Source organism: Pongo pygmaeus, chromosome 2 (assembly GCF_028885625.2).
Source record: "Pongo pygmaeus isolate AG05252 chromosome 2, NHGRI_mPonPyg2-v2.0_pri, whole genome shotgun sequence".
NCBI classification, from domain to species: Eukaryota; Metazoa; Chordata; class Mammalia; order Primates; family Hominidae; genus Pongo; species Pongo pygmaeus.
Window position 1 is genome coordinate 44,269,988 of NC_085930.1, and position 26,453 is coordinate 44,296,440.

General features: G+C 37.1%; 1 protein-coding gene across 3 annotated transcripts in view; it reads left to right on the top strand.

Moving 5' to 3' along the window:
- CD96 (CD96 molecule) overlaps window positions 1-26,453 on the top strand; it is a 109,330-nt gene that overhangs the window by 1,455 nt on the left and 81,422 nt on the right. For all 3 annotated transcript variants that reach the window (XR_008501691.1, XM_054482973.1, XM_054482974.1), the window contains exons 2-3: window positions 7,570-7,926; window positions 23,980-24,104. Coding sequence is in view for 2 of the 3 variants with exons in the window: in XM_054482973.1 (XP_054338948.1) it covers window positions 7,570-7,926; window positions 23,980-24,104 (482 nt within the window). In the remaining variant the exon portion in view is untranslated. The remainder of the gene's footprint in view (window positions 1-7,569; window positions 7,927-23,979; window positions 24,105-26,453) is intronic.

Here is a 26,453-nt window from a genome sequence, read left to right on the forward strand (position 1 = left end):
ATAGGTTACTTAGAAGTTATATGTAGGCTAAGAAATTTAAGTAGCCCCTCCCAGCATTGCTAACAAGTTGCAGCTGCGAGCTTATCTCAACCTTCCAAGCTGCTCGCCTGCCACCAGACCCCCGCATATTTCTGTAACTCCTGTTTTACCTTACCCCACCTCTGTCTAGCTTCAAGATTGACTGGTCAAGATAACTAAATTGTAAGTTTTCTCAGAATTGTCACGGGTTAAATAATTTACTGTCTTTGCCTGAAACCTGTATCCTGCCTTGTTTTCCTGCCTCAAACAACATATAAGCAAGCCTGCTTTCTTTGTCAGAGTCAGCAGCCATTTTGGGCATGAGTCTGCTGTGGGCCTGGATGCCCAAATTAAATAAAGTTCTCTTTGGTCTCCAAAGGTCCCTTTGTCTTCCTTGGCTGGAGTTTTACTGTTATAGTTATGAGGGTTATAGAAAGACCACAGACTTTGGGCAACTGAATTCATTCTTTTACTGGAGGTGTGACTTTTTTTGTTTTGTTTCGTTTTTCGTTTTTTTGAGATGGAGTCTCACTCTGTCACCAGGCTGGAGTGCAGTGGAATGATCTCGGCTCACTGTAACCTCCACCTCCCAGGTTCAAGTGATTCTCCTGCCTCAGCCTCCCGAGTAGCTGGGACTACAGGCATGCGCCACCACGCCCAGCTAATTTTTGTATTTTTGGTAGAGACGGGGTTTTGCCGTGTTGGCCAGGATGGTCTGGTTCTCTTGACCTCATGATCTGCCCACCTCGGCCTCCCAAAGTGCTGGGATTACAGGCGTGAGCCACCACGCCAGGCCTGGAGGTGTGACTTTGAGCATACTGTTTCATCTGTCTGTGGCCCAGTTTCTTCCTCATAAAAAAAGGTCAACAACATCACCTATGGCATGTGAAGGGGATTACACAAGATAAGATATGAAAGGCCCTTGTAAACATGTATTTTTCAAAGAAATTGCTATACACATATTTATTTTTGCAGTTTCAGAAAGCATCACGTGTGTATTTTTTTACTATTATACTTTAAGTTTTAGGGTACATGTGCACAATGTGCAGGTTAGTTACATATGTATACATGTGCCATGCTGGTATGCTGCACCCATTAACTCATCATTTAGCATTAGGTATATCTCCTAAAGTTATTCCTCCCCCCTCCCCCCACCCCACAAGAGTCCCCAGAGTGTGATGTTCCCCTTCCTATGTCCATGTGTTCTCATTGTTCAATTCCCACCTATGAGTGAGAACATGCGGTGTTTGGTTTTTTGTTCTTGCAATAGTTTACTGAGAATGATGATTTCCAATTTCATCCATGTCCCTACAAAGGACATGAACTCAGCCTTTCTTATGGCTGCATAGTATTCCATGGTGTATATGTGCCATATTTTCTTAATCCAGTCTATCATTGTTGGACATTTGGGTTGGTTCCAAGTCTTTGCTATTGTGAATAGTGCCGCAATAAACATACGTGCGCATGTGTCTTTATAGCAGCGTGATTTATAGTCCTTTGGGTATATACCCAGTAATGGGATGGCTGGGTCAAATGGTATTTCTGGTTCTAGATCCCTGAGGAATCGCCACACTGACTTCCACAATGGTCGAACTAGTTTACAGTCCCACCAACAGTGTAAAAGTGTTCATATTTCTCCACATCCTCTCCAGCACCTGTTGTTTCCTGACTTTTTAATGATTGCCATTCTAACTGGTGTGAGATGGTATCTCATTATGGTTTTGATTTGCATTTCTCTGATGGCCAGTGATGGTGAGCATTTTTTCATGTGTCTTTTGGCTGCATAAATGTCTTCTTTTGAGAAGTGTCTGTTCATGTTCTTCGCCCACTTTATGATGGGGTTGTTTGTTTTTTTCTAGTAAATTTGTTGGAGTTCATTGTAGATTCTGGATATTAGCTGTTTGTCAGATGAGTAGGTTGTGAAAATTTTCTCCCATTTTGTAGGTTGCCTGTTCACTCTGATGGTAGTTTCTTTTGCTGTGCAGAAGCTCTTTAGTTTCATTAGATCCCATTTGTCAATTTTGGCTTTTGTTGCCATTGCTTTTGGTGTTTTAGACATGAAGTCCTTGCCCATGCTTATGTCCTGAATGGTATTGCCTAGGTTTTCTTCTAGGGTTTTTGTGGTTTTAGGTCTAACATTTAAGTCTTTAATCTATCTTGAATTAATTTTTGTATAAGGTGTAAGGAAGGGATCCAGTTTCAGCTTTCTACGTATGGCTAGCCAGTTTTCCCAGCACCATTTATTAAATAGGGAATCCTTTCCCCATTGCTTGTTTTTGTCAGGTTTGTCAAAGATCAGATAGTTGTAGATATGTGGCATTATTTCTGACGGCTCTGTTCTGTTCCATTGATCTATATCTCTGTTTTGGTACCAGTACCATGCTGTTTTGGTTACTGTAGCCTTGTAGTATAGTTTGAAGTCAGGTAGTGTGATGCCTCCAGCTTTATTCTTTTGGCTTAGGATTGACTTGGCGATGCAGGCTCTTTCTTGGTTCCATATGAACTTTAAAGTAGTTTTTTCCAATTCTGTGAAGAAAGTCATTGGTAGCTTGATGGGGATGGCATTGAATCTATAAATTACCTTGGCAGTATGGCCATTTTCACGATATTGATTCTTCCTACCCATGAGCATGGAATGTTCTTCCATTTGTTTGTATCCTCTTTTATTTCCTTGAGCAGTGGTTTGTAGTTCTCCTTGAAGAGGTCCTTCACATCCCTTGTAAGTTGGATTCCTAGGTATTTTATTCTCTTTGAAGCAATTGTGAATGGGAGTTCATTCATGATTTGGCTCTCTGTTTATCTGTTATCGGTGTATAAGAATGCTTGTGATTTTGGTACATTGATTTTGCATCCTGAGACTTTGCTGAAGTTGCTTATCAGCTTAAGGAGATTTTGGGCTGAGACAATGGGGTTTTCTAGATATACAATCACGTCATCTGCAAACAGGGACAATTTGACTTCCTCTTTTCCTAATTGAATACCCTTGATTTCCTCCTCCTGCCTAATTGCCCTGGCTAGAACTTCCAACACTATGTTGAATAGGAGTGGTGAGAGAGGGCATCTGTGTCTTGTGCCAGTTTTCAAGGGAATGCTCCCAGTTTTTGCCCATTCAGTATGATATTGGCTGTGGGCTTGTCATAGATAGCTCTTACTATTTTGAGATATGTCCCATCAATACCTAATTTATTGAGAGTCTTTAGCATGAAGGGTTGTTGAATTTTCTCAAAGGCCTTTTCTGCATCTATTGAGATAATCATGTGGTTTTTGTCTTTGGTTCTGTTTATATGCTGCATTACATTTATTGATTTGAGTATATTGAACCAGCCTTGCATCCCAGGGATGAAGCCCACTTGATCATAGTGGATAAGCTTTTTGATGTGCTGCTGGATTCGATTTGCCAGTATTTTATTTAGGATTTTTGCACCAATGTTCATCAGGGATATTGGTCTAAAATTCTCTTTTTTGGTTGTGTCTCTGCCTGGCTTTGGTATCAGGATGATGCCGGCCTCATAAAATGAGTTAGGGAGGATTCCCTCTTTTTCTATTGATTGGAATAGTTTCAGAAGGAATGGTACCAGTTTCTCCTTGTACCTCTGGTAGAATTTGGCTGTGAATCCATCTGGTCCTGGACTCTTTTTGGTTGGTAAGCTATTAATTATTGCCACAATTTCAGATCCTGTTATTGGTCTATTCAGAGAGTCAACTTCTTCCTGGTTTAGTCTTGGGAGGGTGTATGTGTCAAGGAATTTATCCATTTCTTCTAGATTTTCTAGTTTATTTGCGTAGAGGTGTTCGTAGTATTCTCTGATGGTAGTTTGTATTTTTGTGGGATTGGTGGTGATATCCCCTTTATCATTTTTTATTGCATCTATTTGATTCTTCTCTCTTTTCTTATTAGTCTTGCTAGCGGTCTATCAATTTTGTTGATCCTTTCAAAAAACCAGCTCCTGAATTCATTAATTTTTGGAAGGGTTTTCGTGTCTCTATTTCCTTCAGTTCTGCTCTGATTTTAGTTATTTCTTGCCTTCTGCTAGCTTTTGAATGTGTTTGCTCTTGCTTGTCTAGTTCTTTTAATTGTGATGTTAGGGTGTCAATTTTGGATCTTTCCTGCTTTCTCTTGTGGGCATTTAGTGCTGTAAATTTCCCTCTACACACTGCTTTGAATGTGTCCCAGAGATTCTGGTATGTTGTGTCTTTGTTCTCACTGGTTTCAAAGAACATCTTTATTTCTGCCTTCATTTCGTTATATACCCAGTTGTCATTCAGGAGCAGGTTGTTCAGTCTCCATGTAGTTGAGCGGTTTTGATGAGTTTCTTAATCCTGAGTTCTAGTTTGATTGCACTGTGGTCTGAGAGACAGTTTGTTATACTTTCTGATCTTTTACATTTGCTGAGGAGAGCTTTACTTCCAACTATGTGGTCAATTTTGGAATAGGTGTGGTGTGGTGCTGAAAAAAATGTATATTCTGTTGATTTGGGGTGGAGAGTTCTGTAGATGTCTATTAGGTCTGCTTGGTGCAGAGCTGAGTTCAATTCCTGGGTATCCTTGTTAACTTTCTGTCTCGTTGATCTGTCTAATGTTGACAGTGGGGTGTTAAAGTCTCCCACTGTTATTGTGTGGGAGTCTAAGTCTCTTTGTAGGTCACTCAGGACTTGCTTTATGAATCTGGGTGCTCCTGTATTGGATGCATATATATTTAGGATAGTTAGCTCTTCTTGTTGAATTGATCCCTTTACCATTATGTAATGGCCTTCTTTGTCTCTTTTGATCTTTGTTGGTTTAAAGTCTGTTTTATCAGAGACTAGGATTGCAACCCCTGCCTTTTTTTGTTTTCCATTTGCTTGGTAGATCTTCCTTCATCCTTTTATTTTGAGCCTATGTGTGTCTCTGCAGGTGAGATGGGTTTCCTGCATACAGCACACTGATGGGTCTTGACTCTTTATCCAATTTGCCAGTCTGTGTCTTTTAATTGGAGCATTTAGTCCATTTACATTTAAAGTTAATATTGTTATGTGTGCATTTGATCCTGTCATTATGATGTTAGCTGGTTATTTTGCTCGTTAGTTGATGCCGTTTCTTCCTAGCCTCGATGGTCTTTACAACTTGGCATGATTTTGCAGTGGCTGGTACCGGTTGTTCCTTTCTATGTTTAGTGCTTCCTTCAGGAGCTCTTTTAGGGCAGGCCTAGTGGTGACAAAATCTCTCAGCATTTGCTTCTCTGTAAAGTATTTTATTTCTCCTTCACTTATGAAGCTTAGTTTGGCTGGATATGAAATTCTGGGCTGAAAATTCTTTTCTTTAAGAATGTTGAATATTGGTCCCCACTCTCTTCTGGCTTGTAGAGTTTCTGCTGAGAGATCCGCTGTTAGTCTGATGGGCTTCCCTTTGTGGGTAACCCGACCTTTCTCTCTGGCTGCCCTTAACATTTTTTCCTTCATTTCAACTTTGGTGAATCTGACAATTATGTGTCTTGGAGTTGCTCTTCTCGAGGAGTATCTTTGTGGCGTTCTCTGTATTTCCTGAATCTGAATGTTGGCCTGCCTTGCTAGACTGGGGAAGTTCTCCTGGATAATATCCTGAAGAGTGTTTTCCAACTTGGTTCCATTCTCCCCGTCACTTTCAGGTACACCAATCAGATGTAGATTTGGTCTTTTCACATAGTCCCATATTTCTTGGAGGCTTTGTTCATTTCTTTTTATTCTTTTTTCTCTAAACTTCCCTTCTCGCTTCATTTCATTCATTTCATCTTCCATCACTGATACCCTTTCTTCCAGTTGATCACATCAGCTCCTGAGGCGTCTGCATTCTTCATGTAGTTCTTGAGCCTTGGCTTTCAGCTTCATCAGCTCCTTTAAGCACTTCTCTGTATTGGTTATTCTAGTTATACATTCATCTAAATTTTTTTCAAAGTTTTCAACTTCTTTGCCTTTGGTTTGAATTTCCTCCTGTAGCTCAGAGTAGTTTGATCATCTGCAGCCTTCTTCTCTCAACTCATCAAAATCATTCTCTGTCTAGCTTTGTTCCGTTGCTGGTGAGGAGCTGCGTTCCTTTGGAGGAGGAGAGGTGCTCTGCTTTTTAGAATTTCCACTTTTTCTGTTCTGTTTTCTCCCCATCTTTGTGGTTTTATCTACTTTTGGTCTTTGATGATGGTGATGTACAGATGGGTTTTTGGTATGGATGTCCTTTCTGTTTGTTAGTTTTCCTTCTAACAGACAGGACCCTCAGCTGCAGGTCTGTTGGAGCTTGCTAGAGGTCCACTCCAGACCCTGTTTGCCTGGGTACCAGCAGTGGTGGCTGCAGAACAGCAGATTTTTGTGAACCGCGAATGCTGCTGTCTGATCGTTCCTCTGGAAGTTTTGTCTCAGAGGAGTACCCGGCCGTGTGAGGTGTCAGTCTGCCCCTACTGGGGGGTGCCCCCCAGTTAGGCTGCTCCGGGGTCAGGGGTCAGGGACCCACTTGAGGAGGCAATCTGTCCATTCTCAGATCTCCAGCTGCGTGCTGGGAGAACCACTGCTCTCTTCAAAGCTGTCAGACAGGGACATTTAAGTCTGCAGAGGTTACTGCTGTCTTTTTGTTTGTCTGTGCCCTGCCCACAGAGGTGGAGCCTACAGAGGCAGGCAGGCCTCCTTGAGCTGTGGTAGGCTCCACCCAGTTCGAGCTTCCTGGCTGCTTTGTTTACCTAAGCAAGCCTGGGCAATGGCAGGCGCCCCTCCCCCAGCCTTGCTGCCGCCTTGCAGTTTGATCTCAGACTGCTGTGCTAGCAATGAGTGAGACTCCGTGGGCGTAGGACCCTCCGAGCCAGGTGCGGGATATAATCTCCTGGTGTGCCGTTTTTTAAGCCGGTCAGAAAAGCGTAGTATTAGGGTGGGAGTGACCCAATTTTCCTGGTGTCGTCTGTCACTCCTTTCTTTGACTAGGAAAGAGAACTCCCTGACCTCTTGCGCTTCCCGAGTGAGGCAATGCCTCACCCTGCTTCGGCTTGCACACTGTGCGCTGCACCCACTGTCCTGTGCCCACTGTCTGGCACTCCCTAGTGAGATGAACCTTGTACCTCAGATGGAAATGCAGAAATCACCCGTCTTCTGGGTCGCTCACGCTGGGAGCTGTAGACCGGAGCTGTTCCTATTCAGCCATCTTGGCTCCAACGTGCGTATTATATTCAGCTGTTGTTTTATAACCCAAAAAGCCAATTATATTAAATGTCAGAAGAATTGTCATACTAAGTTTGCTGGTGTGCTTCAATTTTCAAATAGGCTTAATTTTATTCACAGGTAGTCAGAAACCTTCAATTATATTTTGGTCAGACCAACATATAGATAAATATTTAGAAGTCAGTAATTTCCTCTAGCTTCTCTACATAAATGCCTCCTCATTTATATTGTCTCATGCATCTCTATCTGAGTGAGACAAAAGCTCTACTCTACTCCTAAAGCAGCCAGGGAGAAATTTCCTCAATTGCTCCCCTCACCTTACTGAAGTGACTAGGGTTTTTAATTAAGAGTCATTCTATGTGAATTATTTAAACTCATGGCTCATGTTCTTTCTTTTCAGGAGTTTGGGAAAAAACAGTCAACACAGAAGAAAATGTTTATGCTACACTTGGCTCTGATGTCAACCTGACCTGCCAAACACAGACAATAGGCTTCTTGGTGCAGATGCAATGGTCCAAGGTCACCGATAAGGTAGACCTGATTGCTGTTTATCATCCCCAGTATGGCTTCTACTGTGCCTATGGGAGTCCCTGTGAGTCACTGGTGACTTTCACAGAAACTCCTGAGAATGGGTCAAAATGGACTCTGCACTTAAGGAATATGTCTTCTTCAGTCAGTGGAAGCTATGAGTGTATGTTTACTCTGTATCCAGAGGGCATTCAGATTAAAATCTACAACCTTCTCATTCAGACACACGGTAAGCATAACTGGTAGAGGGATGTGCTTTCATTCAGCTCTCTCTCATTCAACAAATGTACATTGTAAGAAAAGCAAGGTTAGGCATGGTGCTCAGCATACAAAGGTTGAGCAGAAAGAGCTATTGTCTGATAAGAGAGACAGGAAGTGACCACAGCATTTAAGTGAATAAATGTAAACTTGCAACAGTGATAAGTGTCGATAATAAAGACTGTAACAGTCTTGTGAAGGAGCACATCACAGAGGCCATTGAAATTGTCCTTGAGAAATTAACACCGTAGCTTAAGTCTAAAGAATGAGTAGACATTAACACAATTTAGGAGGTGGGGCTGAGGCAGAGTGGGATTGTGAGTAATCCCAGAGAGAAAAGAGCTTGCATGAAGCTCTTTGGAGTGTTTGAAGAAATGGGAAAATGCCAATGGGACAGCAATACAGCAATTAAAGGATAAGGCAGGTAAGGACCAGATCATGTTGGACCTGGTCAGCTTCCCTTTTAAAAGGTTTCTATTTTGATCTCAGAACCATGAGAAGACATGGAAGTATTTCCAACAAAAGGATGGCATGACATTTATAGGCTGATTGTATTTGTGTTGTTTAAAAAAAAAAAAGTCATACTGACTTTCATGTGAAAATGAGGTGAAGATGGACAAGAAGGAGAAGGTAGAGACAACTCAGGAGACAACCTCAGTAGCCCAGAAAAGAGAGAGCAGTAGTTCAGGTAGATATAGAAGGAAAATGGCAAATTTTGTGCATTGGGCATAAAACAGATATGATCACAGTGTGAATATAAGACAAGGGCAGTATGAGAGAAGGAAAGAAAGAAGTTGAAGGTGACATCTGGGTGTCTGGCATGCACACCTGAATGGTGGTGCTATTCACTGTGATGGAAGGTAAAGGAAGGTTTGTGGGTGAATTTATGAAAGTGATTCTGGGTATACAATATTTAGTCTAGGGCAGGTAAAGGGACAAAGGAGGCTGCTAGCTATGAAGCATTCACCCCAAACATACTTTGGAAGCCTGCATTTAGAAGTGGGAATCCTAGATTTAAGTTCTAACTCCTTTCTGAATAGAAATAAAATTTGACTTGGGGCCTATCGTGTAAATTCTCTGAGCGCATTTGGAAAATGATTATAATAATGCCTGCCCTAAATTACCTGGTCCTAAAGTAAATGATTTTCATTTCTGCTAATGGAAAACAATGAAAGTGAAAGCCAACAGATGCAAAATGCACTGGCAGTGGACCGGTTCTAACTCAGGGCAAAGTGGCCTGGTAATATGAGAAAAAAAATAATAACTTGTGAAGGTCATATTAAAGGGGGCATAGAGCTGTCCAGAACAAGCAACAGGTATGGATTTATGGCCTCCTCTCCATGTCTTGTAACTTATTTGCTTTAAAAATATGCTGTTGGAACAGTCCACCTATAGGCCAAAGTCTGATCAACTACTATCTTATAATGCCCAATTCCCTTGCTGTTTTCCAGGGGGAAAACACACCACACACACACACACAGACACATACACACACACACATACACACACACACACACACACACTTCAGTTCAATTAAGGATGGAGTGGAGTGGGATTGAAGTAAAGAGAAATGGAAGACCTATATAGAAAACTGTTTAGCTACACACAGTTTGATTCAGGTAGCCTGTATTTGGACATTGGCTCTATCACTTATCATATGTTTCATTATTCCGAAGTTGTTTCAAGTTTCTTACATAACAAATATGGATAATTATAGTACTTTCTTTATGGGTATCACTAGCTTGGTGATTAAATGAGATAATCTGTGTAATGCACTTAAACATATAGTTCCTGCTAAAGGATAAGAGTTTGGTAAATGGCAGCTTTCAACTAAGAGTAGTAATAATTATATTGAGCAAATTCTATTTCTCAGTTCTAATTAAATATGAGCCCTTCTCCTTCTCTTTATATATTGACCTCATTTGGAAGCCAGTAAGACATTTGCCATGTAATATTAACACAAGTACACGTTGACCTTGGTTTCATACATAGATTTTTTGTACATTCTGTCTGAACCAGTAAATAATACTATTGCCCCACTGAGGCCTTAGTGTTTCCTTCATTGAGACTTGGCAACATGGATTGATGTACCTTATAGGAAATGGAATATGTGATGCCACAAAATGAAGACAGCAGTGGAGAACAGATAGTATATTTTTCCAGAAAGGAGGATGATGTTGCCTTTAAAGAAAATGTATTTCTTAAAATAAAGAGAACCAAGGGAGTTAAGCTTGTAGCTACTAAAAACTGCAGACCACTGGAGAGGCAGAAACCATATCTATACTTTTTGCGGTTGGAAAATTTCCGGTCTTCTGAATGTAACTTTGCTGCTGTCATCTGGATCAGATGAAAAGCAATGGCCTCAGTTTTAGAGAAATGGTTCTGGTATTGTGTTTTTGGGTAAAAAGGGAGTAAAATAGAAAAGAGCAAAACAGAAGGGGGAAACATCCTTCACCACGGAGTGACCAAAAATGTAAGCCTGGTATGGAGCTACAGAGTAGGCAGCTGACTAAAGGGAGGCAGTTGTCATCTGAGAGCTCTGTCAAGTTCACAAACAATAGCATATTTTCTTTTTACCCTTTACTCTTTTGATCTTCTCTTGCTTCTTCTCCTCTCACTTGTACAGTTTTCTTCTTATGCCACTGTGCAATCTTTAAGTTTACAAGCTAGTTGGGTAAGCAAAACACACCTGAAGTGCAAACACTTATGTAGCACATAAACAAATGAAAATTGAAGTGGTGCATAAGAACCTAATTTGAAAATGCTGAGGGACTTGAGGTGTTTGGGTTGATCACCTCTTCTTGTTTCTTTTCTGTTGCTGTTTGAGTCATTCTCTCTTGTCTACTCACAACACAGTGTGTGTCTAAATCCTGTTCCCATGTTCCCCAAGGGCCTAGTTGTGAAAGGATTCTGTTCTCTTTTCACAATATTTTGTCTCTGTGTGTGTCTTAGTGCTCTGAGGTTGTGGACAAGAGTGGAAATATAATAAACAGTGTGGGGTTTGCCTCTTTTTCGCTTTCACTTGACAGGGTTTCCTCCTAGGTTAGGAGCTTTTGAGTTACTCCAAGAAATGCAGTTCTCTGAGTTAAGCCTTGGATTGCCATAATCTAGATTTCATTCATTTTAATGCTACTGGATCCCATAATGCTTCAGATTGTAAGATTTTTGTGCATTTAAAAATTTGTAGTTATTAAGATCAGTTATAAGAGTATAACATGGCTTTAATTTACTAGTTCACAGTAAATGCCTTGGTGGGCTGTTAATGTTATTGGAAGCAGTAATAGCAATGAATGTGGTTAGACAAGTCATGGTCCTGGAAGTAGTAGTAATAGTAGCAATAAAATTTTGATACTACAATGTTGATAAGCTTGGTCTAAAACATGTTATTATCCTGTCTAGTTTGTATTGAGCCTGAATGCTGGCTCTTCTTAAATTCCTGTATTTAGTCTTTATCGAACAAGTGTTTTTGAGTGCTTACAGTGCTAGGCACTGGGCACCAGGCACAGAGTAGGCATATATGCATGACTGTGCCTTCATGAATCACAAAGTTCAATAGGAAGAAGTTGACATTCATCAAATAAGCAAACAAATATCAAATTGCAACAGTGAGAAGTGTTTCAGAAGAGAGGAAGTCGTGTATGAGAGGGTATAATAGGAAAATCAGAAAAGACTTTCTTTACTTTGTCCTTTCCTTTCCTTTCCCCCTTCCTTTCATTTCCCTCTCTTCTCCCCTCCCCTCTCTTTCCCTCCCCTCCCCTCTTCTTTCCTTTCCTTTGGAAGCGCTGCTTCAACTGGAGTTAACCAAGTGAACACAGAGCTTTACAAAGAACAGGACATGCAAAGGTTCTATGGGGGAAGGAAGTTACAACAACTGGGTAGGCAGGAAAGATTTTAAAAGGTATTATGGCTGGAGCAGAGGGATTACAGGTGAGGCAGTTGACGATAAGTTTAGAAAGACTGATTAGTCCATTTAAGGAGTTTTGTCTTTATCCTAAGAGCTGTGGGAACTAATTAAAAGGTGGTTGTTTTGTTTGATTTTTTTTGTTTTGCATTTCAAAAATGCATCTTTGTGGTTCAAGTGTAGAGAATGAATTGGAGAAGGCAGAGAGGATAGTGTGGATCAGTTAGAAGACAACAGCAGAAATCTACATGAGAGATGCTGGTACCATTAAGTACAGTGGCGATGAACTAGAAACAGAGGAATGTTTAGATTAGAAACTTGTGTAGGAGATTCTCCCCACAGGATCAGTGGTGGATTGCCTATGTGAAGGAAGGAATAATAAGCAGCATCAAGGATGATGCTTTAATTTGTAATATGTGACACAGAAAAAATAGGGGAACATTGTATTAGGGAACACTGGAAGATGATCAGATCATACAGAAATTATTTTGCATTTAATTTTGTAGATGTTGAGTTAGGCATGAAGTTGTGACATACGAAAGATGTTAGGTAAACTGGATACAATTTCTGATCTAGGAGAGAGGTTTAAGCTGAAGATACAGAGTCATCTGAGTGTGAGTGCTAACTAAAGTTCTGGGAGAAAGAAATCATCTAGGAAGAGAAAATCAAACAAGAAAAGCCATGTGGCACTTCAGCAGAGTCCATGGTAATGGATGGAGAAACGTGAGTCTTCAGAGGGTAATGAAGAGCAATTAAAGAGGCAAAAGTAGAATCAGGAGTGAATTGGGTCACAAAAACCTGGAAACATATTACACAAAAAGAATAGCCATCAATTATAAAGTTTCTAAGAAGGTAAAATAGTTATTCGAATGTATTTTAAAACATGAAGATTTTTTTATCACCTAACAGGAACTGTTTGGTGGCATTATGGAATGGAAGTCAGGCTGGAGGGAGAAGAGGAATGAGTGGGAGGCAAGGAAATGGGGACAGCACGTTGATATGACTTTCAAGAAATCTGCCAGTAGTAACAGGAAGAATAGATAGAGGTGTTCAAATGCGGGATTCTGTTGATATTGCAGTAGTGATGGTGGTGGTGGTTTCAATTAATAAGAGACACTTGACTGTGCTTCAAAGTTAATGGGCAGGATCTAGTTGAAAAAGAGTAGTTAAATACGCAGTATGGAAGATAAAATAATAAACCAAGATTTCTAAGAAAATGGGGACAATGATACTCACAACACAAGTAGGACTATCCTGATATTGAAAAAAAAAAGAACAGTTTTTTTTTTTATCGTAACTGGAGGGAAAATAAGATGAGTGCATATGATGAGGGAGGTGCTGTCTTCTATTTCTCTAAAATAGGAAACAAAACCATCTTCAGCTAGAGAGAGGAAGGAAGCTTCAGAAAAGAAGATTGAGGAAGGTTTGAAATAGCTGCTATGGATAGAAGGGAAATGGATTCACTAAGTAAACACATTTGGATTTTTGGTCTGTGTTGAACATCCATTTGGGTATGGTATGAAATGGTAGTGAAAACAATTTGCACAAGGCTTTCTCCAGCAGTGATTGGCTGCTTGAGTCTGGGCATTAAAAAGTACTAGTGCCACATTTGGATTCTTTTTTAGGTTGTTGCCAAAAGGAAAACAAAAAGGCAAAGGATTTGGGGTATAAGCAAAAATATTATTGACATAATGCACCATAGAACTTTAGCTTGATAATAAGAGATGCAAAGAAAAAATAAAGCTGGTGATTTGGAAAAAAGTACAGCGATTAAGTCATTAAAAGACCCAATGAGTTGGAGAACAGTTGAAATGGGACTGGTTGCACAAACTGGAAGAAGAGATGTTTGTAGGTTTGAATTTGTGATTTTGTAGATGAGCAATTTTATGTGATAACAAGATCCAAGATGTGATTGTGAGAGTAGATAGCTAAAATGACGTGGAGAAAATTAATGAAGATGACAGTGGGAAGAACTGAGAGTCCAGGTATCGGAGAAGTCATCTGCATGGTCACTGAAAGCACCTAGGTTATGTCAGGTATGGGGCTGCAAAATATTGCAATCTACATAATAACATTTTCAAAGAATAACGGAGTGTGATTGGGAGATTAGAGCAGAAGTTGACAAACTTTTTCTCTGAAAGGTCGTGCTATGCTTTGAACATTTGTCCCCTCCAAAATCATTTTGAAATTTATTGTCATTGTAACAGTATTAAGAGATGGGACCTTATTTTTCTTCAAATTTTATTTTAAGTTCAGGGGTACATGTGCAGGATGTGCAGGTTTGTTACATAGGTAAATGTGTGCCATGGTAGTTTGCTACACAGATCATTCCATCACCCAGGTATTAAGCCCAGCATCCATTAGCTATTCTTCCTGATGCTCTCCTTCACCCCACCATACCCTCCGACAGGCCCCAGTGTGTGTTGTTCCCCCTCATGAGTCAGAATGATTTATAACAGAATGATTCATATTCCTTTGGGTATATACCAGTAATGGGATTGCTGGGTCAAATGGTATTTCTGCCTTTAGGTCTTTGAGGAATGGCCACACTGTCTTCCACAATGGTTGAACTAATTTACACTCCCACCAACAGTGTAAAAGCATTCCTTTTTCTCGGCAACTTCACCAGCATCTGTTCTTTCTTGACTTTTTAATAATAGCCATTCTGAGTGGTGCGAGATGATATCTCCTTGTGGTTTCCATTTGCATTTCTCTAATTATCAGTGATGTTGAGCTTTTTTTCATGTTTGTTGGCTGCATATATGTCTTCTTTTGAGAAGTGTTTATTCATGTCCTGTGCCCGCTTTTTAATGAGGTTGTTTTTTTTCTTGTAAATTTGTTTAAGTTCCTTGGTAGACACTGGATATTAGACCCCAGGCCCTTTAAGAGGTGATTAGGCCATAAGGGCTCCACTCTCCTGGAAAAGATCTGTGGCAATAAAAAATGTGTATTTGGCCCCCTCTTGTCTCTCCATGGCTCTTCTGCTCTTCTGCCATGTGGGGAACAGCATTCCTCCCTCCGAGGATGCAGCATTCAAAGTGCCATCTTGAAACAGAACATTGGGCTCTAACCAGACACCAAACCTGCCAATGTTTTGATCTTGGACTTTCCAGCCTCAAGAACTGAGATAAATAAATATGTTTTTTAATAAGTTACCTAATCTCAGATATTCTTTTGCAGCATCACAAAACAGACTGAAATAGTCCAAATACTAAATATTTTAGGCTTTGTGGTCCACGTAGTCTCTGTCACAACTACTCAACTCTACCACTGTTGTGCCTAAAAAGCATCACAGAGAATATGTAAATGAATGGGCCTGACTGTGTTCTAATTCAACTTTATTTACAAAAACAGGCGACAAGCCAGATTTGGCCCACAGGCCAAGTTTTATGACCTCTGAGTTAGAGAATAATAGCAGTGAATCAAGGAAGAAAGGGATTGTTTGGTTTTTCTTAAAATGTGTTACTCATAATTGACAGTACTGGTACTGGAGATGGTTTTAGGTGATTCATGAAACAACTTTAAAAGCTTTAATTGTGGAAAACTCTAAACAATATACAAAAATTACACAGAATAATTATGAAAATTATATAGAATAATTTCCCACATACTGAACATACAACTTCAACAATTATCAACTCATAGGCAATCTCATTTTATTTTAACCCTTATCAACTGCTGCCTTCCAAGATTACTTTGGAGAAAATGCAAGACATCTTGTTTATTTTAGTATGAATCTTTAAAAGATAAAGATGTTGTTTTACAAAAAAGCCATAATCTACTACCAAAACTAAAAAAAAAAAATTAGTATTTAATATTATTCAATATCCCATCAGCCTGATAATGTTATATTTTGTTTTTTTTTTAATTAGGATGCAGATAAACTAGATATATTGTGATTATCTGGAAATTCCCTTTTAATCTGAAAGCTATATTTCATTTGTTATTTTTCCTTTGCAATATATTTATTGAATAAATTTGATGATTCGTCCAGCCTGGATTTTGCTCTTATAGTCCCATAGTATCTCTATGTTTTCGCCTTACAGTTAGCCATATAGACTCTAAGTTATCTTATATTCTTGACAGAGACTTGATCACATTAAGGTTTTCTTTTTTCTTTTTTGTTTTTTGGCAAGACTATGTGATAGATGATGTATAGTTACATGAGAGGCACATAATTCTGGTTACATGATATTAAGAGCCACTGGTGAGTATTGCCTACATCCATTAAATCATTATGATTTGCCAAATAGAAATATTCTATCATTCCTTAATTTATTAGCTTAAGTATTTCTATAAAGAGAAACTTCCTCTCATCAACTTATTACCGATGTATAGTTTGTGTAAGAAAAGCAGAATAGATACTTGATTCTTTCCCTTTAATCACCAGTTTTAAAAATGAGTTGGTTAACTAGTATTTTTAGAAAGTGACCCATAAGTATTTTATGTTAAGTATCATGAATTCATATGAACTTAAACATACTGATGAATTTCAATTCATTATGGTTATTATCCTTATTTTACTGAAAATGTCCCATATATAAAACCTGTTAATCCTTTGTTATATAAGTTGCAAATATTTTCCCAGTTTTTCATTTATTCTTACTTTCTTATATTGTTTGCAATGCAGCATGTTTCTTACTTTTATGAAATAAAATCTATTACCCTTTTCCCTTATTGGTCCTGATTTTAAGTTTTGGTCAAGAAAAGTTTTCTTCATTTCCAAATTATATAAGAACTCACTCATAATTTCTGATACTTGCCTGCTTTCTTTTATGAGCATTTAAATTTGTAATGTTAGGTTTCTGGTGCAAAATAAAAACACCTAAATTCACATTTTTATATATCTCTAATGCCTTCTTCTATATTTTCTACTTTTTTTCCTTTCTGTGATTCAGTTAGGTATTGACCTGTCTTCCAATCGTGAACTCTATGATGTCCAATAAGTTTTTACCCCATCAAATTAGTTCTTAATTTCTGATATTGTATATTTAAGTTATTTGATCACATTTGATAGATTTTTAATTTTTGATAAATTTGTCCACCTTTTGATCTACTTCCTCCATTTCTTCTCTGTTTTCTTGAGTATATGAAAAAGAGTTATTTTAAATCTTTGTTGGATAACTCCAAAGTCAGAAGCATTTGTTTGACTGTTCCTATGTCTATTTTTCTCTTATTTCCTTTTTTTGCAACTTGCTCCACCATATCTCCTCTAAACCACTTTGTATTATTATTGTTAAATATACTGCATCTATATCAAACTATAAAGTGCACATATATAATAATATATGTATTAAACTCAACAGTTCATTGTTAAATTAAGGATTTAAAGCAGCAGTACCCAACTTTTGACACTAGGGACCAGCATGGAAGACAATTTTCCATAGACTGTGGTGGAGGGGGATGGTTTAGGGATGATTCAAGCATATTACATTTATTGTGCACTTTATTTCTATTATTATTACATTGTAATATATAATGAAATAATTATACAACTCACCATAATGTAGAATCAGTGGGAGCCCTGAGCTTGTCTTCCTGCAACTAGATGGTCCCATCTGGGGGTGATGGGAAACAGCAACAGATCATCAGGCATTAGATTCTCATAAGGAGCACACAACCTAGATCCCTCACATGCGTAATTCACAATAGAGTTCGCACTCCTATGAAAATCTAATGCAGCCACTGATTTGACAGGACACAGATCTCAGATGGTAATGAGAGTGATGGGGAGTAGCTATAAATACAGATGAAGTTTTTCTTACTCACACACTGCTCACCTTCTGCTGTGTGGCCCCATTCCTTAACAGACCATGGACCAATACCAGTCCATGGCCCGGGGGCTAAGAATCCCTGATTTAAAGAATTTCATGTTCTTTAACGAAATTAAGAGAAAAGAAAAGAAAAATAAATTTATGTATTGTTTTTATTTACTCACATATAAAGACTACATATATAATTTTTCATATTTTCTCACGTATTTACCATTTTTTGTGCTCTTTATTTTATTCCATGAATTGGAGTTACCGTTTGTTGTCATTTCTTTTCAGCCTGAAGGACTTTAGTACTTTGTGTAAGACAAATCTACTTGCAATGAATTCTTTCAGATTTTTTCATTTTTAATTTTAAAGGATAATTTCAATGGATGTAGAATTCAGAGTAGATTGTTTCTCTTTCTTTTAGCATTTTGAATATATCTTTCGATCTCCATTATTTCTGATTAAAATGAGCCACTAGTTATATTATTAGTCTGCTGAATGGGATGAGCTTTTGTTTTTGTTTGGTTGGTTGGTTGGTTTTTGCTCCTTTCAATTGCTACTTTTATAATTTATTCTTTCTTTTTGGCTTTCAGAAGTTTGAATATGATGTGTCTACATGGGTGTATCTTTGTGTTTGTCCTATTCAGGTTTTTTTAAAGTTCTTGGATGTGTAGATTAATCTTAAGAAAGTTTTTCAATAATCAAATATGTGAAGTTTTTGGCCATTTTTTCTTAAATATTTGATCCATCCCCTTACTCTTTCACTTCTTTTTCTACTACTCCTGCTTCATGTATGTTACCATACTTGATACTGTCCTATATGGCTCTGAAGCTGTTTTCATTTCTTTCAATCCTTTTTCTCCCTTAAGATTAGATAATTTATATTGAACAATGTTCAAATACACTAATTCTTTCTTCAGCCATCTCAAATTTGCTATTGAGAACATCTAGCAAATTTTTTATTTTTGTTACTGACATTTCAACTCTAAAATATACATTTGCTGCATTTTATGGCTTTCTATTTCTCCACTAACATTTCCTATTTATTGAGTCATTGTCATATTTTGCTTTAATACTTTGAATAGACTAATAATAACTTATTTGAAGTCTCTTAAATTCAACACCTGGGTCCACCCAGATTCAGCTGCAATTACTTTTTTCCTGATTATGGGTCACACATTCCTTTTTCCTCCGTGTCTCATAATTTTTTGTTGAAAACTAGACATTTAAAAAATATATATATATTTATAGACAGGATATAGAATATATATATATGTTGCAATTCTATATTATGTCTTATTTAGGTTCATTTTGTTTCATTTTAGTAACTTATCTGTGCTCAAATTGAATGTCTCCTTTGCAATGCAAGGCCATTGATCTCTCTGCTTAGATTTTTCTACTAATAGTTATTTTTTAATTTGGCTCGCAAGAAGTTGCCCCTGCATTGGCAAACCCACTTTATTGGTCCAGCAATGATTTTGGCAAAAGTTATGCTCAAACGCCTTAAACCCATTAGGCTTCCACTCTTTACACATAGATTTGTGTGTCAATCAGGGAGTGCATTCAAAGTTGCAGCCAGTTGTCCAGACTTCCTGGGCTTTTACATTTTGCTAGGCTCTTTTGGGTCTCCCTGACTCAGTGTGTAATTTCCTATTCAGGATATAATTTGTGAAGTCCTTATCCTAGCCATTCCATGACTCTAGTTTCCAGGAGCTCCATGTTAAAGGTCTTTCTGGTCTAGCATTGTCTTTGTTTTGTGCTGCTCTAACAGAATACCACAGACTGATACTTTACAAAGGATAGACGTTTATCTTCTCACAGTTCTGGAGATTGAGAATGTCCAAGATCAAGCCATTGACATCTGGTGAGGGCCTGCTTGCTAAATCCTCTGGAGGGGAGAAATGCCATGTCCTCACATGGTGGAAGGCAGAAGAGCAAGAGACAAAAGGGGAATCAACTCGCCCTTTTATAATGGCATTAATGCCACTCATGAGAGCTCTGCCCTACCACCTCCCAAAGGTTCCACCTTCTAATACTGCCACGATGGCAACCACATTTCAATATTCATTTCAGAGGGGAGAAGCATTCAAATCATAGCAACCACTCACTCCAAATGGGAATACAAACTCAAACTAACCCAGCTTCAGGTTTTTGGCACCTACCAAGTTTGCCCCTGTTATGGGAAAAGGTGAAAGGTTTCTACCCCTAGACCTAATTTAAGTCTGCCCTTTGTGGAAACAAAGCTGCTGGTTTTTGCAACCAGCTCCATGTGGCTAAAACTACATTTCTTAATGACCAAGTTGCAAAATGGAATGGATGGAGCTGAGGCAAAAAGATTGAAGTCTCCTTCTGTTTTTAGTAAAGCTCTAGTGATTTTTCAATAAGAAATGCTTTGCAATTTAATTACTACCTTTAGTCAATTTCCACAGCCCTAAAATTGTTTTTTTAAACACATTTCCCCAGTTTTGTACTTGTCTGTTTTTACTGACCTCCTCATGTCCCCATAACCAGAAGTCTCTCATTCCTACACCCCATATGTTGATATTTATATTGTATCTTTATTTAAAAACTTATATTCATTACTATTCCCTTTGTTATAACAATTATATATTCTTAGTGCTAAAGGTAAATAGATAATCAACATTTACCACTAACCTTTATGTAAATGCATCTCCAGTCTGAAATGTATTCTATTGGAGAATCCTCAGGAAATGCTCATAGCAGCAATTTCTCTGAGTTCTTGCGTAACTCTAACATTTTTCTGTAGTCTTTATTAAAAAAGAATGTAAAATCTTTGGCTCACATTTTCTTTCCCTGAGTATATTAACTATGTTACTCTATTGTTTTCTGGCAGAGGACTGCTATCAAAAAGCTAATAACAATCAGATTTTCTTTCCCCATGTTTGACTTTGCTTGATACTTTTATACGAACATGCTTAAAGTTGTCCATTCTGGGTCTATTTTCCTATTTTGCAGTATAATCGTTTAATGTGCAGTTTCTAGTCATTTTAAATTTTATTAGATTTTTCTTGAATTATAGTTTTTAATATTTGCTCTGTTCCATTGCTTTCATCTTTTTTCTTTAACGTCTTTTATTGTACATATATTTTTATCTTCTTTGCATATCATTTCCTTTGAATCTCTTTTATCAGCTTTTTTCTTTTTTTATAATTACATATTGCTTTATTTATTTTAAAGTTTCCCTCATTCTATTTTGAAAATGGACTTTAATGAATTAACTTTTGTGTTTCTGTGTTTCTGGTTTTGTTCTAATTTTGTCTTAATTTCTGGAGTGATTTTTAAAAATTTATTATTTCTAACCCTTTCTTGAATTTCATTACCTATGTTTTGTAAGCTTTTTTCTTCCACTGGACTCATTGGGAACTTTCCAAAATTGTGCACAATTTACATCATTTTATTTCTTTTAGCTCATTTTGAATAATTTGGCTATAGTTTTTATTTACTTTGTCGTCATGTCTTGATAATATGCTCTCATTGTTGTAGGAATGTTATTTTGTTCTCTATTCTCTTTTTGCTTCTGGTATCTTTATAGGTTATTCTATCTCATTCCCTTTCTATTACTCATGCTTAAGTTAAATGCATTCTTATCACAGAGGAGTGGGCCAGGCTAGCTTTTCTAGAGTGTTCAGTATCCCTAAAGCCGACTCTTCTGTTATTTTCAAGATAAGTAATTTACCATTGTACTTTCTGAGTATATTTCCTTTGCGTCTATCCCTCACTTTTACCTAAATTGCCTCTTTGATTTCTCTTATTGGACCTGTCCTGTTTTATTGGATTCTATGTCCAGCAGTTTTTTCTCCCCATGGCATGTGTCCTAAGAAGTCCTTTCTGCTCCAGCACTGACAACCTTTTTCTTATTTTTCTTGAAGACACTGGTGATTTGGTGTCTGCAAACTCTCTTCTCCATTTTAGCTACTACTCTTGGATTAATCTACCTGTCTTTCCAGTGATTACCTGTTACTAGGCAGAGGAAGGTGGTATGGGTTCTCTAGTTCTAAGATCCATCAGAATCCCAGTTGATCTTCCTGTTTCTTTCTGCACAGTTGCTGATAACACAGTGGTTTAGTGGATTTTTCCCCACCAATTAAGAGGGATGTGTTGTTATTTAGCGTTCTTGTAGATATGGTCTATGTATTTTTAGTTTTGTTACCCTATTTATCCTCTTTGTTTTTATAGAGGGCTTCAGGTATATTCAAAAAGTAATGCCACTTGTGCTGCCAGCTTCCCAGATTCTGGACAAAGTTTACAAAAATGTAATACTTATGTATTTGACTGATGTTCATTAAAATATAACTAACATATTTGGATTGCATTGACTTCAGAGATATTCAGTACATTTTAAAGAAATATGTAAAAGTAAAACAATTACAATAATTTAAGAATAAAATTAAATAGTAGTAATGGTCATATGCCAATATGGCAAAAAATTATGATAGTAGAGGTGGTATACAAACAACTCCATTTGGAAGTGCTGTGATAGCTAAGTGATTTTTTTACCCTTATGGGATAGGGGTCTTTTTTTTCAATTATGGGCTTGGAGTACTATTTGGAAACAGCAGTGGAGAGCAAAGAAAGCACTGATCCCACCTCCAGAGCTTGAGGAATTAGAGTGCAAGAAAATATATAACCACTATTTGGAAATGCTGTGGGGAAGATGTACCCTAATGCGAAGATCTGGTTTTTATTAGGAAAAGGAGGAAGAAAGAGTTATCAGTAAAGAAGATAGATGATATTGATAGGAGATTGAGATTAAAATATAACAAAGATCTAAAGGCTAGATATAAAATTTATAAACTGAGAAATACACCATTAAAAAATGTATACTGTTATATAGCATATATTTATATGTGTATTTATATATAACATTTTCAGCCCTAAATTGGTGCTTTAATCTTCAGTTTCCATTTTCTTGATCAGATAGACTATAAAACTTCATAACCTAGCCTTTGCCTTTTTATTTTAATGGACTAATACTGTATAACAGTTATACTGTTTTATAACATATATATACACAACGTTAGTACCAATAAGAATGTTCATACTCAATGATCCATTAATTATACTTCTGAGAATTTATCTTAAGTAGCTGAATGGTCAGAAGAAAGCTATTGGCATAAGGATGATCCTTGCTATATAGCATGTAACAGTTTAAAATAAAGTAAAAAATCCAAACTGAAAGAGCATAATGATTCAATAATTGGAAATGACTAAATGAATGATGATTAGTATATATGATAAAATGACATGAAGCCCCCATAAATTTAAATCACCAGTAGTTCGAGAATCACACAAAACATTTTAAAGTAATGACATATATAACATTCATTGGTAAACAGGATTGCAGACTATGAAAAAACATGCATGTATGCAAACAAGATTTGAATATAGAAAAAAGAATATAAGATTTTTAGGATATTTGGATGGTAGAGTTGCCTTTATGTATAAACTTCTTTTGATGTTATAGTTTAGTCACAAATTTATATGTATGTATATAAAACTTTCCCAATAGGAGAGACTACAAAATGGATATTTATCTTCCATCACCTTAAAAATGAAAATAATTAACACTGCTTCCTCAAAGTTTCCTTATATATTTTTGTGTCATTCCTTTGTGGGAGGAATGTTTATAAACTCTGATAAGACTGTTAGATATGAAAACTGTAAAAAGATCAGATTTTTAGGGCAGGAAAACTATTACGTATGATACTATAACGGTGGATATATGTCATTATACATTTGTCCAAACCCATAGAATGTGCAAAATTGAGAGTAAACCCTAATGTAAACTATGAACTTTGGGTGATAATGAAGTGCCAGTGTGGATTCGTTAATTGTAACAAATGTACCGCTGTGGAACAGGATGTCCACAGTGGGGGAGGTTGTGGGTGGGTAGAGGTAGTAGATATACTGGGAACTTTGTACTTTCTGCTCAATTTTGCTGTGAACCTAAAACTACTCTAAAAAATAAAGTCCAACAAAATAAAAAGACAGTTAAGGCTAGGTTATGAAGTTTTGTATTCTATCTGATCAAGGAAATGGAACCTGAAGATTAAAGCACCAATTTGGGGCCAAAGCAGAAGAACATGCCAAATGATGAGTTTGATTCTGTTGGGGTCCTTTCCTTGTAATTTTTCAGTGTTTAGCAACAATTCTGTGCTCCTCAGTGAATCCGTTTAGCCACTTATACAATGAGGGCTATCGTGGGAGTTTGCCTCTCTGCTTCATAGGTGTACCCTGAGGACAGATGAATCCCTGTACTAAAACTGTTTTTGTCTCTTTGATAAAAAGCACTTTACAAACCAATCAGAGATTCATATATTTTCTACCTTATGTTTTGTTACAGTTACACCAGATGAATGGAAAAGCAACCATACAATAGAAATAGAGATAAATCAGACTCTGGAAATACCATGCTTTCAAAATAACTCCTCAGAAATTTCATCTGAGTTCACCTATGCATGGTCAGTGGTAAGTGTTGCCCTTTTCAGTGAATAACCACAACGGTCTTTAAACATTAATGAAGTAAAATGAATAAGCAGTAATAATAGGGAAGGAAGCATACAAATAACAGGCAGGCATTATGCCAGTGGTGAGAGGAGGGGTAGGGAAGGAAGGAGAGGTCACTCAGATTCCTTCTCACAGGCAAGCCTCTGAGTCTATGAATGCAGTGAATTAATTTATAAATTTGCTTCTAAAGATTGATTTTTATTTCTACCTATATACCAAACGATGATTACAGAAAGAACAAAGTGTGATAGTGCCCTAGAAAGGAGCCATATTCAGCAGAAGCCCCTACTCACAGATACTTGTTTCACAAACAACATATGCAGAGCTATAGACTCCTTTCTCCAAAACCCTTATTACTACATCTTGGGAAATATCCAACACTGGCTTAGATTGGGAAGCACAGACTCTAATGCTTGTGAAATATAAGCAGCAAATGTATATGAGAGAAGCAGGCCTTGTATAAGAAACAGTCACTGCCCAGCTCTATTAATGCCACAGGGGGCTGCAGGCCTATAGTTGCCATGCCTTCTCATTAAAAAACAAAAAAACAAACAACAAACCAAAAAAAAGCCAGAAATCTGGATTTTTATGAAAAATTTTCCAATTTTAAAAATGATGTGTAAAGCAAAAATAAATAGTGGTCTATTATTTTGATGTGTAGAGCAAAAATAAGTACTGGTCTATTATTTTGCTAAGACACTGTAAAATATAACCCTAATTATAAATTTTAAAAATTTCACTGAGGATTCACTTTGGCAGTTATGGTGGGCCAGCTATTAAGTTGCTTAACATGCTTAACATGTCCTGTGATGACTAAATTCTCCCACTACTTTTCTCTCCTTGAAATACTGCAGAATTCATCTATACAGATCTTTATCTAATCGGATTTATTTTTTAATTTGGCCTATCCCTTAACATAACTGCATCATTTATCTACTTTGTCTGCCTTTGTTATTTTATCATTAGTCTACATTATTCTGCCTAATGCATCAGTTTATTTTTAAAATCTAAATTGAATCTTAAAAACTAAAATTGAGCTTTTTCTCATAACAGGTAAACAAAATCAACATGAGGATAATAATAAATATGAAAGAATTGTGTCATTATAACTTTAATGTTAGTCAACCAAATGGCAGCCAGCTACTAACCAGTGTATATAGTAAACCCCTAAAACTGTTAAAAACAAATGACAACAAAGAGACAAACAAAATTATAGAGGTGACCATAAACATGATTTCAAGAATCACATAATAGGGCATTCATTTAGATGATACAGAATATGATTACTGTATGTTAATTTTTATATTTTTGTCAAAATGAAAACAGAGGATTTAAAAATTCTTATAAAACTCACAGATCCTCATGAATGCAACAGCTGGCACAATTTGGAAAATACTGTGATTCAGATGGTTGATTATTCACATTACAAGCTACCTAGATTTTTGTGGACAGTCTTGGAAACTAGACCCTATATATAAAAACATTTCCTTGGGTTTGTGCCAAACCCAAAATAATTGACTTGTATGAAGAACTTTAAATAAAACCTACTGATAATTTTTCACTGTCTAGGTATTTTTCAGATAGTAAGTAATAAAAAGAATTATATTTTAAAATAACTTTCCCAAATGGTTGTAAAACCTACAGTGTCTCTTTGTCATCTGCCACAAAACTCGTTTGCCCTTTTATAGGATTTGCTTTCCAAAAAGTAAGGCTTCCTGGATGGTATGCCTATCATTAGGATAAGTATAAGTCCATTGTTCTTGACAAACATGATGCCACATAGTTCTGAGAAAAAGGTTAAGAAGTGAGATAATTTCAGGAGGACAGAAATGTACTATACTAAACCTTTTAGTAATGAAATGCACAGCTTGCTTCAATATTTTCCCCCAACAGAGCAGAAAGTTCCTATCCCAGTTATCACAAATTCATTAACAATGGCAACTGGTTTAATAAAGCTTTACTGTAGATATTTTTACTGTAGTGTTCTTGTCTTGTCTCATGGGTATGTAATTTGTTTTTCTAAGCAAATGTAAAGCCTTCAGTATGTGTCTTTTATGTGACTCTGAGCTTCTCCTGGACAAAAAGTTGTATCGCTCATTTCAAAAAATCTCTAGCATCTAGTATAGAGTCTAGAGCATAGGTACTCATAAATACTTAATAAATACTTGAATTAATTTGTTTCTATTTGTCCCCTTTCCCCACAGTCTTATTCATTGTTCTGATATTAAATTAATGATCACCAAATTCATGCTGTTTGTTCAATGAGTGGCAGCTCATTAAGTATCAAAGACTTGACAACTGATGAGTCAC